Source organism: Terrapene carolina, unplaced genomic scaffold, assembly GCF_002925995.2.
Source record: "Terrapene carolina triunguis isolate 2854851 unplaced genomic scaffold, T_m_triunguis-2.0 Scaffold629, whole genome shotgun sequence".
NCBI classification, from domain to species: Eukaryota; Metazoa; Chordata; order Testudines; family Emydidae; genus Terrapene; species Terrapene triunguis.
This window is the reverse complement of record NW_020664980.1, coordinates 19,013,671-19,025,543: the sequence shown is the minus strand read 5'-3', so window position 1 is coordinate 19,025,543 and position 11,873 is coordinate 19,013,671. Positions and strand designations below refer to the sequence as shown.

The 11,873-nt window shown below is 63.4% G+C and overlaps 1 protein-coding gene across 1 annotated transcript; it reads right to left on the bottom strand.

Annotated features, from left to right (window-relative positions):
• Positions 1 to 4,907: 4,907 nt before the first annotated feature.
• Positions 4,908 to 8,961, bottom strand: EIF4E1B (eukaryotic translation initiation factor 4E family member 1B). The gene is made up of 7 exons (XM_026659337.1): positions 8,944 to 8,961; positions 7,945 to 8,093; positions 6,745 to 6,840; positions 6,279 to 6,342; positions 5,913 to 6,026; positions 5,414 to 5,553; positions 4,908 to 5,051 (listed from the first exon to the last, which is right to left on the bottom strand). Exons 1-7 carry the CDS (start codon positions 8,959 to 8,961, stop codon positions 4,937 to 4,939), a joined length of 696 nt encoding a protein of 231 aa, XP_026515122.1. The 3' UTR covers positions 4,908 to 4,936.
• Positions 8,962 to 11,873: the final 2,912 nt, after the last annotated feature.

Genomic DNA, 11,873 nt, shown 5'->3' with positions numbered 1-11,873 from the left:
CATTTCCTGGGCCCATTGGCAGAGGGTCAATCTTAAACCTGCCCACATCCCAGAGGAAATTCCCTTCCAAGCAGCATCTGGCCTGACCTCCACTCTCCGGGGCCTGGCGCCCCCTGCCCCACACCCAGCGAGGGGGTCACATGGCCCAGGAAAGTGCAGAGACCCAGCCCCAGGAGAGCCCAGCCCCCTGCCCCTCAGGAGGGGAGGGAAGGGAAGGGAATGACACAGAGATTAACCCCTGCTTGCAAAGTCCTGGGAACTCTGCTTAGGGCAGAGCAGAAGGGTGGTTTGGTTTTTTTCATAGCTTTACAGATTTGGGACCAGAGGGGACTCCTGGCTGTGGTCTGCAGGGTGTAGCCCAGGCCCCCTAGATATCACCCAGTCCCTCGTGCTTCGGCTGAGGTGCCCGCTCCAGCAGGGTAGCCAGTCTGGACCCAATGCCAGCGAGATGGAGAGACCCACCCCCCACTTCCCAGGGACTTTGTCCCAACGGTTGATCACCCTCATGTGAAAAACTGTGCCACCTTCATTGGAATTCGGCTTCTGGGAGACATCCCAGACAAGTTGGTGTCAGCTCTGCCTAGCTTGCTGGATGGCCCATTAAGGACCATCAGCTATACAATGGACCCATTGAGAGAAGGCAAATATGCCTTGAGACTCAGCAAAGTATGCAGGGACTGGCCCATGTGACTCCAGGCTCCATTTTGCTGTAATTTTCCACAGTAAGAACAAAGAGGTGTTCTTACACCTGGAAAAGACTATAAAAGGCTAATGCCTCATCTCCATCTTGTCTTCAATCCTGCTTCTTACCTCTGGAGGGACTTTGCTGCAAACTGAAGCTCTGAACAAAGGACTGATGACCCATCCCAGCTGGGGATGTTCCAGAGACTTGATTTGAACCTGCAGTTTGTTCTGTCACTGCTACAAGCCTGAACCAAGAACTTTGCCATTTCTGTATGTAATTGATTCCATTTAACCAATTCTAGCTCTCACCTATATCTTTTTCCTTTTATGAATAAACCTTTAGATTTTAGATTCTAAAGGATTGGCAACAGTGTGATTTGTGGGTAAGATCTGATTTGTATATTGACCTGGGTCTTGGGCTTGGTCCTTTGGGATCGAGAGAACCTATTTCTTTTACTGGGGTATTGGTTTTCATAACCATTTGTCCCCCTAACGAGTGGCACTGGTGGTGATACTGGGAAACTGGAGTGTCTAAGGGAATTGCTTGTGAGACTTGCGGTTAGCCAGTGGGGTGAGACCAAAGTCCTCTTAGTCTGGCTGGTTCGGTTTGCCTTAGAGGTGGAAAAACCCCAGCCTAGGGCTGTAACTGCCCTGTTTTAAGCAATTGGTCCTGAATTGGCACTGTCAGTTGGGTCCCGCCAGAACTGCATCATTACAAGGGTTACTTGGTGTGACAAAGCAGGAATTTTTTTGTAATATGTTTATGAATCTAGCACTTGCCTCATTTTCCCCACTACTGTGCATGGCGGGGGGGCGGGGGGGGGGCAGGAGGATTAAGGCTGCTCTAGGGGCAGCCTGAGAGAGACACGTGTGTTTGTGTCACCCCCAGGGCCAGGTGGAATGAATAGAGTCATTAAGGAACTGGCTGCAACTGAGCCAGGTGTGACACCAGGTCAACAAGGCGTCTGGAGAGACAACTGAATAGTCCCCACAGCGGCTGAGTGGAGACCCCAGCTCGAGAACAAAGGCCTGGGAGGAGGGAGGAGACTTGGGGCTCTCGCCCCCCCCAGCTTGAGAACAAAGGCCTGGGCTGGGAGGTGGGAGGAGACTTGGGGGAGGCTCTGGAAGAAGCTTGGGGCTCTCTCAGCTGGGACCGACCGGGCTAGGGAAGGAAGCCAGCGAGAGCCCAGAACTGGTTTGTTCCAGGTTGGCTGGTGAATTGCAGCTTGACCAGCTGGGCCTGCTTTGACCCTCCTGGCTCTGGGCTAACGTCAGAGCTGGTGCTGCACGGCTGCCTGCTAACCCCTGTTCTGTGACAGCGCTGGGGGCGGGGGGCTGCGAACACGGGGCCAGGGCATTAACCCCTGTGGAGGGGACACGGCTGTACCAGGGTCTGTCTCAGCTAGACACGGTGGGCAGAGCTCCCAAGGGAAGCAGGAGGGCTGTCAGGAGGCCGTGGGGTACCCCGAGGCAGGAGTGGGACCCCAGGGGGACTGGCTCACTGGAGGGGCTCGTGCAGGAGTATGTTCACACGCTGGGGCATAGCGCCACTCCTGGGATCCGTGACAACTCTACCAATCTCCCTTTCATTAGTGCATGAGAGGCCAGGCAGCCCCACTGCCGTGCGGAGTTACCTGCTCAGGGCCTCAGTTTCCCCAGTGACACGAACTGGGACTGTTCTTAATGTAGCCTTTGAATGCTGAGTGGGGAGGTTGGCTGGGCCGGTCTGCTTGGGGGGTGGGAGACTGGCCTTGAGGGAGAATACCTGAGCATGTAACGTGAGAACCCAGGAAGGGGGTTGGAGCCAGGTGACACCTCTGCCCAGAAACTGGACAAAGGCTGCGGGAGGAGCTGGGGGGGAGGCTGATTGAGAGACGCTGGAGAGAGTGAGAGTTTCAGGAGCTGGCTGGTGTAATGGAGGGGAGCCCAGACAGGGCTCTGACCCCCACAACGGGGCTGTGGTGCCCCTGGGACCCCAAGATGGACCTAACTGAGAGGGGTCCTGTTGTCTGTACCTGCAAGACCTGTCTTGGACTGTGTTCCTGTCGTCTAAATAAACCTCCTGCTTTACTGGCTGGCTGAGAGTCCTGGTGAATCGCAGGAAGCCGGGGGTGCAGGGCCTTGTCTCCCCCCCACACTCCGACACGCCCAGCCTCCCCCGCCTCTCAGGGACAGGGGCTTGGGAGGGTTTGAGATACAGGGGAAGGGGGCAGGGCAGCACCTGGGACGTAGGAATTGCCAGCTGGGTTTAGAGCCAAAACGCAGCTAGTCCCATCTCCCAGTGCAGCGGACACTGCAGAGGAAGGTGTAGGAATCCCGCGAGGGGCAGAGGGGGATAATCTGCCCCCCCCAGGAGGTCTCCCATCCCACAGCCCCCCTTTCTAGACCAGCCCCAGCTGCTTTTCTCCTCCCCCCCCCCCAGCTCAGCTGGAGTCCCTCCATCCTGACCCATAGCCCCTTTTATCCCAGCCCTAAACTTCCCCCGCCTTTGCTGCTGCTCCTCACTCCCGACCCGCAACCCCTCGGCTATCTTCGCCGTAGGCCCCTCTGGCAGCTGAGCGGTGCAGGGACACTGCCCCTGCTGCCCAGGAGATACGGGGAGCTCGTGTTGCTCCGTATGGATCCGTCCCTCCCTGCACCGGCTGTGAAGTGCTGAGGAAAGGTCTTTAAAACAGCGCTGCACCGTGTCCCGCTGCCGGAGCTGCCCAGGCCCGGTGGCACCAGGCGACGAGCCACAACAGGGCAAGGAGCAAAGACCCGAGCAGGCCTTAGGCTGGGACATTCCTTTCACTGACGTTTTGAATAAAGCCAGAAGCTGCAAGACAGGTCAGCGCTGCCCCTGCTGCTGCCTGGCCCTGGCGGGAACGGCAGCTGGGGGCAGGCCGCTCGCCCCCCCCCCTGCCCAGGGAAAGCGGCGACTGGACGGCTCAGCCCTACTGTTCCCCAGGCAGCTGGGTGGGGCTCGACACCCTCCCACACACACGCCCTGTGCACTGGCCCATCAGCACCCAGAGCCCGGCGCAGGGGAGCTACGGACGCTGCTCCCCATGGCCCACACAGGGGGGCTGTGCCAGGCAGCCAGTGCTCCAGAGCCTGGGCAGGGGTACAATGGGGGGCTCGCTCCTGTGCCTGCTGGGCCCTTGAGTCACTGCCTCCCTCCTCCGCCACAGGCAGCCCCCCCCTTCCACCTGCTCCACCCACATGGAGCCCAGCTGGGCACGGCTTTCCCCTCCTCCAGGAGGGCAGGACCAGGGGCCTGGAGGGATCCCCCCCATGCTGCCCCCCCCCCCCCCCCCGCCCCCCCCGAACCCCTGGGCCCCCCCCGACCCCTGCCAGGCATCAAGGCCTCTTTCTGGGGCATGGGGGGGGCGGGGGGGAAGCAGCTCTGTCGTGTGCTCCTCACCGGCAGCCCACGCAGCTGCTGGGTCAGCACTACCCAGAGGCGGCACGGGACAGGCTGCCTGGCTGGGCCCGTCCAGAGCCAAGCAAGGTGCCCCTGTTGCAGAGCCTGGAGTGGAGCTGGGTGCTCTGCCAACCCCCCGCGTCCCAGCCAGGGACACACACCCCTGGCACCCCGTGGGAACCACCAGGGCTAGGCCGGGGCCAGGCATGGGGGAGGTGGCCCTGTTGCTCTGTCCCCTCCCACAGCCTGAAGGAGCAGGAGCCTGGCGTGACTCCAGTCCCAGCCATGCAGAGTAGGGCCCCTCCCCTGCACGGGAAGCCGAGAGAGGGGGAGCCCTGTGGGGCAGCTCCCCCTGCGCCAGGCTGCTCAGGAGCGGGTGGGGGGGCCCTGCTGTCCCCTGGGCAGGGCTGCAGCAAGGGGTACCTGGCTGGTAGCAGCAGGGGGGCTGGACCCCAGTCCCGCAGGCAGAGCTGGGGGCACAGCCACTCTCCATGTCAGGTGGGCCCAGCCTCCCCTCTGGGCACCTGCACCACCAGGCATCTACCCAGGTGTCTTCAGCGCTGGAGCCCACATGCACCCTCCCCCTCCGCATTCCCAGAGCCTCCTCTGCAGGAGCTGGCAGGCGGGGGCACATGGCCCAGCAGTGACCCACCCCACCCCACCCCCCAGGCAGACACAGAGTCGGTGTTTGGATGCAGCACTTGCATTGTGGGAATTTACATCTTGCTTCCCACAGCAGGCAGAGCCCCCCCATGCCATGCCAGCCCAGCCCCTCAGGGGAAGGCCCCAGCCTCAACGCCCCCCCCAGCGGGGCACTGCCGTCACAGTCCCAGGAGCCCAGTCCGGCGCTCACACCACAAACTTGTTCTTGGTGAGGGAGCCGCTCTTGGTGGCCGTGTCCGCGTGGGCCTGGTACCCGATCACCACCTTGTGGGACAGCCCCAGGCGCTCCTTGTACACCCGCCTGGGGGGAGAGAGAGAGCGCGAGCGCTCCTGAGTTCTGCCCTCCCCACCCCCACAGCCCCCGGGAATCCCAACTCCAGGGCCCCCCTCAGCCCCGGGAGACCGGCCAGCCACATGCCCTGCTCCAGGGGCCGGCTCCCAGCGTGGGGAGCCAGAGGCACTGATGCAGAACAGCACCTGCCCAGCGCCAGCAAGGAGCTCCCGGTGGCCACTGCAACAGGGCCTGAGCCCAGCTCGGCGCCAGGCCTGCAGAGTCCCGTGGCTCTGGGACCGTGGCTCTGGGGCCATGGCCTGGCTAGCAAGGGGCGTTTGGGGAACACGGCGCCCCCCCCCCCCCCAGCAGAGCCTTCGGAGCCACGTTACCCAATGTGGGTGACCCCCTCCCGGTTCTCCGCCTCTCGGGTCCAGACGGCGATCTTGTCTCCCTTGGCCCGGATGTTGATGACGGCCCCGCAGACGTCCTCGCTGTAGGGGCTGAATGTCTCGCCAATCAGGCACAGCAGCTGTGCGGGGGGCAAGGCCCCTGGGTCACCATGGGTCTGCAGCACCCACTCCCCAGGCGGGGCAGCGCGGTGCCCTTGAGGAGCTGTTACTCTGCCCCATGGCAAGGAGGGAGCTGCTGGCTCAACCCGGCAGCCCCGTAGGCCCCCCTGGGAGAAGCCGGGCGCGCCGGACCCGGGAGGCCCTGAAGGGCTGACCATGAGGAGCTGCCGAGGATTCCTGCCCCACCGGGGGAGGCTGTGCCCGGTATCCAGCCCCCCTTGCGCAGAGGGGCAGCAGGGCCAGGGGCAGGGCAGAGCCTGGGGGCTGCGGGATGGGGCACAAGGGGAGCTCAGGCTGCAGGGGTGCGACTCGCACTCACCGTCTCCAGCCAGAAGCGGTCCAGCTCCGTGTGCCTCTGCTGCTTGGCCAGTGTGATGAGCCAGCGCCCGCCCCGCTTGTTCCGGTTGTCTTCCCACATGGGCTCGATCCCGTCCTGGGCCAGGGAGGTGCCGAGTCAAGGGGCGCAGGCAGCAGCCAGCCTGCCCCAAAGTCACCCTCAGCCTGCCCGACAGCCCCTCCCCCGGCATCACGCTGCCCCTCGGCTTGTCTCACCCCCCGTGGGCAGCCGGGCGGGATCCCTCCGACTGGGCCCTGGCACACAGACGGACCCAGCGAGCTCCCCCCCCCGGGTGTCCCCTGGCTGCGAGGCTGGGCACTGCCGGGGGGGGGGGGGGCAGAGCCCTACCTTGAAGAGGGAGTAGTCGCAGCCCGACGTCAGCTTGCTGGCTAGCTGGATGTGGCCGTAGAGCCTGCTCGGCGCCGGCGCGGAGAGAGCGGGTTAGTGGCTGGACAGACGAACCTGGTGCAGCAGCCCCCCCAAAGCCCCTGGGACCCCCCTCCACACACACACCACCTGGGGCCCAGCGGAGTGAACATCCTCCCCCCACAGGTCAGAGACACTGAACCCAACTCCTCTGCCAAGCCCCGGGGCCTGGGCACAGACGGGAGCGAAGTCCCCATGCAGGCACCGGGGCGGAGGCCAGTCCTGACTCCTGGGCTAGCCCCCCCGGGACACGCGCCAGCTGCCCCATGCCCGTGCCTGCAGCCAGTCCCTCCTGCCGTCGCCCCCCTCGGGCGGGCGAGCCCCCAAGATCCCTCTGCAGAAGTTGAAGCGCCCCCACCCCCGCCAGCAGGGACCCAGGGGAACTCACGCCCAGAAATCCTCCGCGGTGCTGAACTTGGTCACCAGGCGCAGGTTCGCCTGCCATGTCTGGCTCTTGTCATTTTTGAAGAACCAAAGAGCCCACCTGGAGGGGGGGGGGCAGGGCAGGTTAGAGCCACACGCAGCCGAGAGCAGACATCAAACACCCCCCTACACACACACCCTGCATCCCCCCCCCCCCCCCCCCCCCCCCCCCCCCCCCCCCCCCGGTCACCCAGCCCCTCCAGGCCCACACAGCCGAGAGCAAACCCCATCACCACACACCCTGTGCCCACCCAGCCCTGCCACACCCTCAGCCAGCCCCCTGCCACACACGATCTCTGGCCACCCAGCCAGGCAGCCCTCTGCCACCTCCCACTCTACCAGCTCCCCCAGCCAATATAACCAAACCCAAGTCGCCCCCCTTCACTGACAGGTCTGTCCCCCCAACCCACATCACAAGGGCTCTGCTTGGCTGGCTGCTCTGACCCACCCAGGCTTTGACTGGTCACCAGGGGTGGGGTCAGGAAGGAATTTCCGCAGGTCAGACGGGCAGTGCCCTTGGGCGGGGGGGTCACCTCCCTCTGCAGCACAGGGTGCAGGTCACTCACCAGGATTATCTGGGGGTGTCTCACTTAACCCTCTCCCTGCCATTGCAGGGCTCAGCCCCTGGTGCCCCTCATCCATCCCCCACCTCCCCACCCCAGTGCCCCTCGTCCATCTCCCCCGCCCCCCCGGTGCCCCTTGTCCCACCCCATCCAGCCTGCTGTGAGGTGGGAGATTCTGGTCTCCTGTCGGTTGGGGAGTGGAGGGGGGGAGGACGCGGAGGGGCCGGTGACACATGGGGTCAGACTGGATGATCAGACTCCATGACCCCTCTGAAGTCCAGAACCCAACGTGGCCTTTCCCCAAAGCTGGGGGTCTCTGAGGGGGGGCTCACCTGGCAATCAGAGCCACCTCTGCCTCTCGCTCTGCCCTGCGGCTATGGCCAAACACCACAGGCCCACAGCGCCCCCGTGGGGCAGGGCACCCGCGGGCATCTCACCAGCCTAGCCCCAGGGTGGGTGTTTCACCACAGCACCTGGGCAAGCAGCACAGAGCGGCTTGAGGAGAGACCCAGGCGGGGTGGGGAGCAGCAGGCAGGAATAAAGGGGGTGCCAGGGGAGCTCCCCCCCCACACAAGGTGCAGCCCCCCCAGCCCGGACGGTACCTGTTCTGCAGGGGGTGCTTGTCCAAGATCTCGGCAGCGAGCGCCTCCCTTCGTGCCTTTCGCCGCCTCTGCTCCTCTCGCCTGTGCAGAGCGCCCCCCTGCCACACACTGGCGTAAGGCGCAGGGCAGGACACACGGCGCGGCAGACTCTGGAGGGCAGGGACGGCTTCGAGGGGACCCCAGAGGGGGGCGAGCAGAGCCCCGTGAGTAACCAAGCCAGCCTCACCCCAGCTCCAGCCGCACAAGCACTGGGTGCAGAGCGCTCCAGCCCCATGGCCAGAGACTAACAACATGGCTGCCAGGGCCCCACGTGCCCTGAGACAGGGACTCCCTGGCTCGGGACCTGCCCACGGAGGCCCCAGGGCAGGAACCAGGCTCCAGGCCTCCAGCACCCAGAGCTGTTCTGCAGCCTCCCCGGGACCCAGCCTGCCCCGTGCACTGGCAGCACCGCGGGGCACAGGGACTCTGTCACTTCGCAGTGCTGCAGAGGTTGCTGCTTGCGGTCTCCTCCACAGCCTCAGCCCCCCACCTCCCTCTGCTGCCCCCCAGCCCTGCCGCTGCAGGGCTGGGACGTGCCCCCAGTCAGAGCCTGCCCCAGGGCTAGAGGGTTAAGCCATTGCCCCTCTCCCCCAGGGGACATGGGGCCGAGCCTGCCCAGCCACACTGGTGCCATGGCCCTGCCTGCAGCCACCTGAGACCATTTAACCAGGGGCTGGCACAGCCCTGGGCAGAGCACGCGGCAGGGAGCAGCCTGCCCAGGCCTCCGGCAGAGTCACACACAACTGCAGCAGCTGGGACCCTCCCAGCACCAGGGCGGGAACACCAGCCCACCCCAGATCCTGGCCCCCTCCCTGCCACCCCCACAATGGGGCACTTTAAACAGGCTGCTCGGGGTCTCCCTGGAACACTTCAGAGCCAGGGCCTGGCTCCACACAAGTGCCCAGGAGGAGCTGCTCCAGGTGGGACTCAGAGCAGCCAGGCACCCATGGTGCAACTCACCATCTCAGCTGCAGCCATCTTCCCAGAGTAGGGCCCACCCCCCTGCAAAGCTCCTTTTATCTGGAACCCAGACTCTTAAAGGCCCAGCTGCCTGGGGCAGGGGGGTGAATGGACAGCCAGCCCTCCCCGCGGTCTCACCCCCGCCCGGCCCACGCTCTGCAGCCGGGACTTCGTGCCCCCTGGGAGTGTCACGGAGAAGGAGCAGCGTTTGCTGGCAAAGGGGGAATCCCAAGGCCAGGGCCGTGGGGCAGGAGGTGTCCTGAGGGCTGGGGCAGCCCACAGGGCCGGCTTTAGGAAGTGCGGGGCCCAATTCGAACATTTTCGGTGGGGCCCCGGCAGGGATGACTTAAAAAAAAATGTAAAAAAAAGCCTTTCATTTCTTAGCAACCGATTCCCTATAAAAAGTTCTGATTTAAGAGATGTGCCACAGTATGTATTTTTTGTACCAATGGGGTTATCATACGTCTGTATTTTCCTGGACGGCGATTTAAGAACCAAAAAGCCTGACATGTCCGGGAAAATAAGGATGTATGTTAACCCTACCTAAAGTTCTTTTCTAAAAAGATGGGCCTGAACTAGAAATGAGCTCCGTTTCACATGTGTGGGTCCCCACCACTCCCTGGGGGTGTGTTAGGGTGACCAGATGTCCCGATTTTATAGGGACAGTCCCGATTTTGGGGTCTTTTTCTTATATAGGATCCTATTACCCCCACCCCCTGTCCCGATTTTTCACACTTGCTGTCTGGTCACCCTAGGGTGTGCACATGTGTGGGTCCCAGCTGCTCCCTGCCCCCCTCATTGAAGCAGGTGTGCAGGGTTACTGCCCTGGGTACTGCAGGGCACCAGTGGACATGGAGCTGGCTGGAGGCAGGGCAAGAGGTGCGGGGGTGGCTGGAGACAGGGGCTGGTGCGGGCAGGGCAGGGGGTGTGGGGCTGGAGGCAGGGCAGGGGGTGCGGGGCTGGCTGGAGACAGGGCAGGGGGTCCGGGGCTGGTGCCGGCAGAGGGTGCGGGTACAGCCCACCCTGCACGGTAAGTGCCCCCTCCTCCTCCCTCCCCCACCGGGGTAGCAGCAGCAGCCCGCGGCTCGGGGGCTATTTAAAGGGCCTGGGGCTCCTCTGCTTCCACTGCCCCGGCCCTTTAAATAGCCGCAGGAGCCCTGGGGAAGTGGCGGGGCTCCAGCAGCTATTTAAAGGGCCTGGGCAGTAGAAGCAACGGGAGCCCTGGACTTTTTAAATAGCCCCCAGAGCCTCGCAGCCCTACCCCAGGGCTCCAGCAGTGGGGCTATGGTGACAATTTAAAGGGCCTGGGGCTTCAGCCCCTGCTGGGAGCCCCAGGCCCTTTAAATTGCCCCCTGGGGAAGCCGGGCCGCCTGGGTACAGCACACCAGCTCTTGCTGGTACGCCGTACCGGGGCTTGGGTGCAGGGCCCTCTTAGGGGCGGGGGCCGATTCAGGGGAATTGGTTGAATTGGCCTAAAGCCGGCCCTGGCAGCCCAGATGCTGCAGAGATGGGTGCTCTGCCAATGGCACTGGGAGAGAGACCGTGTCTTCCCCCAGCTGAGGCTGCCAGCGTGTCCCGTCCCGCAAGGGAGCCTTCCCCACTCCACGCCTGAGCCAAGAGGGGGGTGGGAGAAGTGACACCTGCCCCGGAGACGGGACAAAGGAGAGGAGGAGCAGGGGGAGGGGGGAGAGAGCTGCTGGAGGAGTTGTTAGTGTCAGTTTGGGCTGGGTGGTGCAACGCAGGGAACCCCAAGCTCCCTGAACCCCCCAAAAGGACTTGATTGAGGGGTCCTGGTTGTACCTACATGCAAAAAGCACAGGAGTACTTGTGGCACCTTGGAGACTAACAAGGACTCAGGTTCTTTTTGCGGATACAGACTAACACGGCTGCCACTCTGAAACCTGTCATTATTTTAGACTGCGTTCCTATTGTCCAATAAACCTTCCGTTTGAGAGTCCCGGTGAATCCCAGGGCCCTGACTCCCCCCCACTCCGTGACAGCCGGGCCAAAGAGACGGTCTCCAGGTTTGGCCCCCTGGCTGGGATTATTGTAATCACCTTGCAACGCTGACCTCTGACCCCAGCCATCAGAGGTCCCAGGGCCCTGGCGGCAGTTCATGGGCACCCACGCAGGGGCAGCGGCGGCTGTGCATTGTGGGGCCCTGGCTCTGATTTCCCGAGCAGCCCCCCAGCCCCAAGCAGAATGGACGTGGGGGGCAGAGGGACACGCTGCCCCGGCCCTGGCGCCGCCTCCAGCTGGGGCTGTGGGCACCAGGGGCCACTTGCTCCCCGTGCTCCCCCGTCTGAGTCACACCCAGGGGCCGCGGGGGGCTGCACGAGGGCCAAGCCTGTGGGTTATCCCTGTGTGACGAAGTGGGACTGTTCTTAATGTTTTCCTCAGTTTCCCCAATGCAGTTCTTAAGTATCTAGGTGGTGGGATAAGGGTGTATGGTTGCTGCAGAGGAAAGGGACAGTGTACATAAATGCCCGACACTCTGTCTCCTGGCAACTGATGGCCTGGGCCCCTCCTCTGCAAAGGTGCCAACTGAAGGTGTTGGAGAACAAAGAGATCAGGTGACCTCCTGGCCTGGAAAAGAGACAAAGCCCAGAGGAGGAGGGGCTGGACGGGGGTTGGAGTTTGAAGTTAGCTGGGGACTGGAAGGGAGGGCAGACAGGGGTCTGCCTGGCTGGGCCCCAGAATGGACCCGGCGGAGGGGTCCCGTTCGCTGGACCGACAAGCTCTGTTTTAGACCATGTTCCTGTCATCTAATAAACCTCTGTGTTACTGGCTGGCTGAGAGTCACGTCTGACTGTGAAGTGGGGGTGCAGAACCCTTTGGCTTCCCGGGACCCCGCCTGGGCGGACTCGCTGTGGGAAGCGCACGGAGGGGCATATGCTGAATGCTCCCAGGAGAGACCCAGGAGGTGAAGC